The sequence below is a fragment of the Squalius cephalus genome (genome assembly GCF_949319135.1).
Source record: "Squalius cephalus genome assembly, chromosome: 11".
In the NCBI taxonomy this organism is placed as follows: Eukaryota; Metazoa; Chordata; class Actinopteri; order Cypriniformes; family Leuciscidae; genus Squalius; species Squalius cephalus.
Window position 1 is genome coordinate 5,081,574 of NC_137132.1, and position 7,640 is coordinate 5,089,213.

At 35.4% G+C, this 7,640-nt stretch overlaps 2 protein-coding genes across 3 annotated transcripts in view; one reads left to right on the forward strand and one right to left on the reverse strand.

The window, feature by feature from the left end:
* LOC307167486 (uncharacterized protein) overlaps window positions 1–7,640 on the forward strand; it is a 565,869-nt gene that overhangs the window by 301,275 nt on the left and 256,954 nt on the right. The gene's annotated exons all lie outside the window — the stretch shown is intronic.
* Window positions 338–6,900, reverse strand: LOC307167203 (uncharacterized protein; the record flags this gene model as incomplete). Its single annotated transcript, XM_079886194.1, has 2 exons — window positions 338–1,350; window positions 6,618–6,900. 2 exons carry the CDS (start codon window positions 6,898–6,900, stop codon window positions 338–340), a joined length of 1,296 nt encoding a protein of 431 aa, XP_079742320.1.

Genomic DNA, 7,640 nt, shown 5'->3' on the forward strand with positions numbered 1-7,640 from the left:
GAGTGAATGGAAATAAGTAGCTGTGTTTATTGCAGTCCTGAGAGGACTACAGACACTCGATTTTTATACTCTCTTTTCCAGAGTACTTACATTTTAATTATGTATTGGTATATAAAGACAGTTTAAACAAATTTGGGAAAAAGTTTTTTATAAAAAAAACCTGCCTACCCTGCCTTTAACTATTTACTTTATGTGAATCTCACATGATTTACTTGAAAGTTTGGGATCTGATGAAAACATTTGCTCACTGTGACACAGAACAATGCTTTTTAATATGATACACTCGATTATTTGATTGGGTGAAACTCTCCTCACACTGAGTACAGTCGTATGGCTTTTATCTAGTATGAACTCGCTCGTGTAATTTCAGAGATCCAGACTGAGTGAAACTCTTGTCACAATATGAGCACTTGTAAGGTTTTTCTCCAGTATGAATTCTTTGATGACTTTTCAGATAGGAAACTGTAGTAAAGCTCTTCCCACAGTCCAAACACGCATGATCTCTCACACCGGTGTGTATTTTCTGGTGCAGTTTAAAGCTGTTCATCCGTGAATAACTCTTTCCACAGAGAGAACACACATAAGGCCTCTCATCTGAATGAACTTTCAGGTGTTGTTTTAGATGTGATGATGAAATAAAATCTTTACCACACTGATCACAGTTAAATGGCTTTTCTCCAGAGTGAATGCGCAGATGACAATTGAGATTAGCTAAATTTGTGAAACTCTTCTCACACTGAGTACAGTCGTACGGCTTCTCTCCAGTATGAACTCGCTCGTGTGATTTCAGAGATCCAGGCTGAGTAAAACTCTTGACACAATATGAGCACTTGTAGGGTTTTTCTCCAGTATGAATTCTTTGGTGCCGTTTCAGATCACCAGATGTAGTAAAGCTCTTCCCACAGTCACAACACACATGATCTCTCACTTCATTGTGTGTTTTCTGGTGCAGTTTAAAACTGTCCAGCCTTGAAAAACTCTTTCCACAGAGAGAACACACATAAGGCCTCTCATCTGAATGAACTATCAAGTGTTTTTTCAGATTTGATGATGAAATAAAATCTTTACCACACTGATCACAGTTAAATGGTTTCTCTCCAGAGTGAACGTGCAGATGATACTTGAGATCAGTTAAACATGTGAAGCTCTTTCCACACTGAGTGCATGTATACGGTTTCTCTCCAGTGTGAATTCTTAAGTGTGTCTTAAGTTTTCCTTTACTTTGGAAACTCTTTCCACACTGAGTGCAGGTGTGCGTCTTTTTGGCATTTGTTCTTTGAATTGTAAAGTTACGATGTTCCTCCTCCACTTCATTCAGTTCTTGTCTTTGCTCTTTCACTCTCACCTGGACTAAAATACACAGAAATACAGTTAGAATCAGTTCAAGTAAACCCTGATTTAATATCAGAAAGCAACAGAGATCAGGTTTCAGATCTTTCATATGGCAAAAGTTTCCCTTACGAAAAAGAAGTGTACCTCAAGTTAATTTTGTGAATTATATTTTAAGTATACTAATACTTTATGTCAGGGATGGGCAACTTCAGTCCTGGAGGGCCACTGTCCTGCAGGGTTTAGCTCCAACCCTGATAAAACTCATCTGCCTGTAGCTTTCTAATTATCCTAAGATGCTGATTAGCTCGTTCAGGTGTGTTTGAGTAGGGTTGCAGCTAAACTCTGCAGGACAGTGGCCCTCCAGGACTGAAGTTGCCCATCCCTGCTTTATGTAGTAAAAAAGAAAAAAGAAAAACAGATGGGATTCAGAACGATGATCAAAACAAAGATGGAGTAGATCCAGTTCAACAACACCCCAAAGTTTCACAGTCATTAACGCTTACGGTAACGTTGGGCAGTTTTGATTAATATTGATTTGATAATCGTGCCGTTTACATTTGCGTAAGCAATCCTCTATCAATTGTTTCTGCTTCTTCTTCGCCTGTTTTTATCCGAAGATGCGTACTAGTCCCCCGTACCGTCCAACAGTGAAAACATGGATAGCCGGAAAATTCAGTCAACAGCAGGGGAAGATTTGAAGTAAATGCCTGTGTACACTAGCAGTGGACTAGCCTTCACAAACATTCAGATACTCAGAGTAAGGAAAATAGCCTGTTTTCTTTATAAACCATTATTTTCAGTGTGAAAAAGTATTTAATGCTACTAAATTAAAAGATTAAACAACTTCAAGACAAGTATACTTAGAATACTTAATTATACTTTTAAGTATATTTCGATCAAAAGATTGAGTACAAGTCCTATAGTCCAAATATACTTGGACCTTTCTGTCAGTACCTATGAGTCAAGTATACTTAAGTGCAATTTTAAGTACATAATAAGTAGACTGAAAGAATACTTTCTTATTTTTAGTTTAAAAGTAGTATACTAATAGCACACTTGAATAAACTTCTTTTTCGTAAGGATTGTTCTGTCAATCATTTGACAATATTGGTAAAATGTGTTTGACAACTGCTATATACAAGGTTATGATCATTTGAATGTATTTCTCTATCATTTATCATCCATAAACTGCATATTAATTCACATCTACCAAAGCAGTCAACAATGAAGAATCAAGAATGGACACCAACCTATTTGTTCCTCAGTATCTTCATGTTTTATTCTGGATGGTTCTGGATCACTCATGTCTTCATTCTCCTCTTTAATAAACTCCATCTTTAACAGTCACACAGATTTCAGCTGCTACTCCTGGAGTTTGTCCTTCTCTTGTAGGATGATGGGAATATTCCCAGTATTTATTGGTGAATTGTTGTGGGAGGGGCTTCACTGCAGGTGTGAACTGTGATCACTGTGTTTTTATCCAATCTGCATTTAAAAAGTACATGTTTAACTGCTGTTAACTGCTCATGTTTAACTGCTGCTGAAAAACCAAACGTTCCCTGTTTTCAGCTCATTCATTATGGTGATGTCTGAGATCTTCTGTAAATTGGCACATTAAACTCATTTGGTGTCAACAGGCTGAAACAAATTACAGCATCATCACCTTTAACTTCAGTTCTTGTCTTTGCTCTTTCACCTCCATCTGGCCTGAAATAAAAATATTAAGGAGTTAGAATCAGTTTAAGGAGGATAAATGTGAAATTTCAAGTGAACCCTGATTTAATAACAGAAAACAAGAGATCAGGTAACTGCAGGGGTTAAAGTGGGCCGGAACTGCGTTCCGGCACTTCAGATAAATTAATAAATAAATAGATTCAAATCAAATCAAATCAAATCATTCTCATCAAATTCAATAATAATCATCATTCATCAAATCAAAACTGAATATCACCCCCTGGCCCCGCATTCACAAACACGCTTCCCGACGTTATGTTCTCACGATTCTCCTGTCTGATTTTAGTGCATCTTTAGTTCACGCCTCCCCTCCCCGCTGAACGCCAGCGATTACTAATGCGTGAAATGCACTCGCGGTGGTTGAGCGCGGTAAAGTTAGTTTTAGGTTTGATATTCGCCGGACATTCAGTTCTGAATAATGTGTATTCCAACTGTGACTAGTACATATATATATATATTATATATATATATTAGATACTAGTAATTATTCATTAGGTACTAGTACTTATTTTTTAGATACTAGTACCTATTACTAGATACTATTATTTATTCAATAGCTACTAGTACTTATTCAATAGATACTAGTACTTATTAATTAGCTACTAGTACTTATTCAATAGATACTAGTACATATTTATTAGATACTAGTATTTATTCCAAATGTTACTAGTACGATTTTTTATTTTACGTACTAGTAAGTACGTAAATAAGTACTAGTATCTATTGAATAAGTACTAGTAGCTAATGAATAAGTACTAGTATCTAATTAATAGGTACTAGTACCTAATAAATAACTTCTACTATCTAATAAATACGTACTAGTCACAGTTGGAATACACACTAGTAAGAACTGAATAGTTGATATCTGATCCCCATAGAAGTCAATGGCAAAACAAAATCATTACTAGTAACAAAATAACAGTTACTAGTCACTATTGAAATAAGCACTAGCATCTAATTAATAAGTACTAGTATATCTATATGCCATAGTCTGACAGCTCGTGGTTTTGTTCACAGCCACTTCTGCTTCTTCAGCACTTTCTGGCTTTGTGTTATTTCGTTTGCACGACAGATATCCACTGCCTTTGCAGTCAAATCTGTTTCCCTGAGAAGCCTAGCTCTCGGTATCATTGTTAACACCACAGACAATGCGACCATTATTTAAGTCATCATTTAATCTTCCAAATTCACAGTTTTTCGCCTTATTTTTCAAGTCAGTCACGAATGCATCAATGGTTTCGTTCGGTCCCTGTGCTCTCGTGAAAAACATATGCCTACATATTCATTCTTGGCTCACAGCATTCTCTAAACTTCTCTTTGAGCACTTTATCATCAAAGTCCATGTTATTAAATACTTTTATGGCATCAAAATGTCACATATTTTACCTTGTCACTCTTTTCTGCAGTGCCAGTTGCAATGAGATACAGATCAAACTTTTGAAACCACGATTTCCTTCGAAATCCAAACTGTTTATGAGGTTTCAAATGGTCCGTAGTTTTCTTCTGACTCCATGTGATGTTTATTGGATGCAAGTTTGAATAATTCACGGAGACACTGGTTTCATGCAACTTCTTGTTTTTACTGAACTTTCTTATTCGTGTATTTTACAGGTTGCAACCCAACACATCTTTATACTGAGAGCGCCATCCTCAGGTAAGGAATAATAATACATTTAGCATACATCATACCCCTTTCATTTGAAATCTATTTTAAAATATCCTCCTGGGACCCAGGAATAGACTTTTGTCCAATGTAGTGGACATTATATTTTAGATATTTTAGAATTTCTCTGACACCATACATGTCACAATCTGGATGTCCTGTAAAGAGCACATTCAGGGCTTTTCAGAGATACCAAATGTTTGGAGGCGTCACCAACCATGAAAACAACTTCTCCTTGGTCTTTAAAAATGTCTGACATTAATTTAGTGATCAAATGTAGTACTCTTATGGAAATATGATAATATATTGTAATTATTTAAATTCAAATTAATTGGACTACTTTTCAAATTGTATTTTATAAACCAACATCTCAGGAAAACGTTATGGGGTTTCAAATAAAAAAAATTACTTTCTGTTACAGAACAGGGCATTGATTTCATACATGCCCACTGTAGAGGACATCAGGACTTACATCATGTTTATCAGGCATTTCGGGAGACACAACAAGTGAATATGGAAATAAGTTATACATCAATATTCCTATGAAATATTAGATATTATTATTAAAATGTAGCTAATTATTACTCCAATTATTACACTTCTTTCATTAAATGTTGCTCCAAGAACACATTAATATGCACATTAGATACAGTGTATAGATATTTTGCATTGAATGGGAATATTAATTTGTCCATTTTACCCACATATTGCATAAAGTAAAATGGTGTATCAATTGATTCCGTTATATCTTTCATAACATAGTTGAGAATCATCTTTATACAATTTTTTTGTTAAAATAAATCCTGAAACACCCAGATTTATTGGTGATTGAAAAAAAAATTGCCTATGTAATCCTGTATAATTAAAATGTATTATGAAAAGGAATAAATTAAAGAGTGTTAAAATAATAAACTAACCAGAAATAAGACTGATAATAAAAGTGTAAGAAATTATAAAATCTAAGTAAAATGTATGTTAGTGTGATGATTGACATCGCAGTAATCATCCAATCACATTAAGTATAGATTGAAGTCCCGCCCCACTACGTTAGTTGCTGTATGGGGGAAACCATTTTTTTTCTCTCGACGAGACTGAGATAAGCAGCAGCATAACTTGAGCACGAGCTGAAAAGAGGAGTCAAAGAAGATAAAAATACATATATGCATTTATTTCTTTGAAGTTTGGTGAGTACATATTTTGCAGTGTGTAAACAGTCGTATATGCAATCAGATATGTGCAAAAAAAACAACAACAATAAAAAACAAATAGAAATATAGCTATTATCTACAGAAATCTCTACTTTTAGACAGAACCATTCAAAACAAGATAAAACTATGTAATCCATATGAAAAGTGAATTTCTCTCCTGCGCGATCACTACTGCGAAGATCGCGAGTCAGTATTGTCAACTTCATCTTTACAGAAAACACTTGTTTATTAATAAACAATTAAAATGTCTCATTGTAATATTTTACATATTCATAATCATTACTTTTGCTGTTTTTTTGTGACAGCTTTTAGGTGCCGTTTCCATGAACGCATCACTGAATCAGCACCGAGACAGAGAGAGAGAGAGAGAGAGAGAGAGAGAAAGAATAATATTTTATTTTACTTATTTAGAGGAATTATAGCCTAATGAGCAACAAACATCTGTTAAGAGCGTCGCCACGTTGGATTGCGTAGAACGTTCACCGAATTCTTACAGAAATATGTTCTAATTATGGAATAAAATATTAAGTGGCCTTTTTGTCACTTGTAATGAAGCTTGCTTATTAGTGAAATTATTAATATCATGGAATGGTAATTATTGACTTTAGCCTGGATTGATGGCTCGCAATATCGCAATATATATCGTTGGGAAAAAAATATCGCAATGTAATTTTTTTTACCAATATCGTGCAGCCCTAATAGGGATTCCCCAATAATTGCCGCCAGTCTCTCATCAAGAGGGGTCAGCTCCGGTGTCCCCTTTCCCCCACCCGTGGCAGACACACTCTGGCGATGGAGCGCTAGACGCTTTTTTGCATCGACTTTGATGTCCGACCATTTCTTTTTTATTTCGGCCATGGTCCGAGGTTGTGAGGCTGCGGCATTAACGGCGTCTGCATCCTTTTGCCATTCAAGTGCCTTTTTGGCATTAGTAATGCCCACACTGTGCCCTCCAAACAACATTTTACTCCTCTTTTCCACCTTGCCAACGATAATTTCTGCTTCACATTGAGTGAAGTTACGTTTCTTGGTTTTCCTCTCAGTGTTTGCCATGATTTCACAATCAATGAATATTAACTTGTGGGCTTTTCACGGACTATTTATCGGCAACTATGGGCGTGACATGAAGCTGCAAAAGCTGCGCTACATTTAGAATTGATTGTGATTTATTAAGGGAAAACTGCGTAGGATGGTTTTATAAATCCAAATATTTCTGTGCGTACACACATCCTTTATTTCATCCGTACGCCACTTCTGATGCAAATCCTACGCAAAGTTTTATAAATGAGGCCCCTGGTGTCCACTACAGAGGCCATATACATAACATATGAGGCATAACATGAATAAAATATAATTTTTCAAAAATGTTGTTTTTTATATACCATGTTTCTTATGCTCTAAACAATGTGATGACATGAAAAAAAAAAAAAAAAAAACGAAATAAAAAAAAAAATCTGGGTCTCTGTTTCTGCCTCAGAATTAGAAGAGTTTTAGAACATTTATTATACAGAGCCTTTGGATGGCAATTTGTCTTAGGTCAACAATATTATTTCACAAATCTAATGTGAACGTGAGAAATTTGTCTTTCAAAAAATCTTTAATGTACAGTGAGGAAAATAAGTATTTGAACACCCTGCTATTTTGCAAGTTCTCCCACTTAGAAATCATGGAGGGGTCTGAAATTGTCATCGTAGGTGCATGTC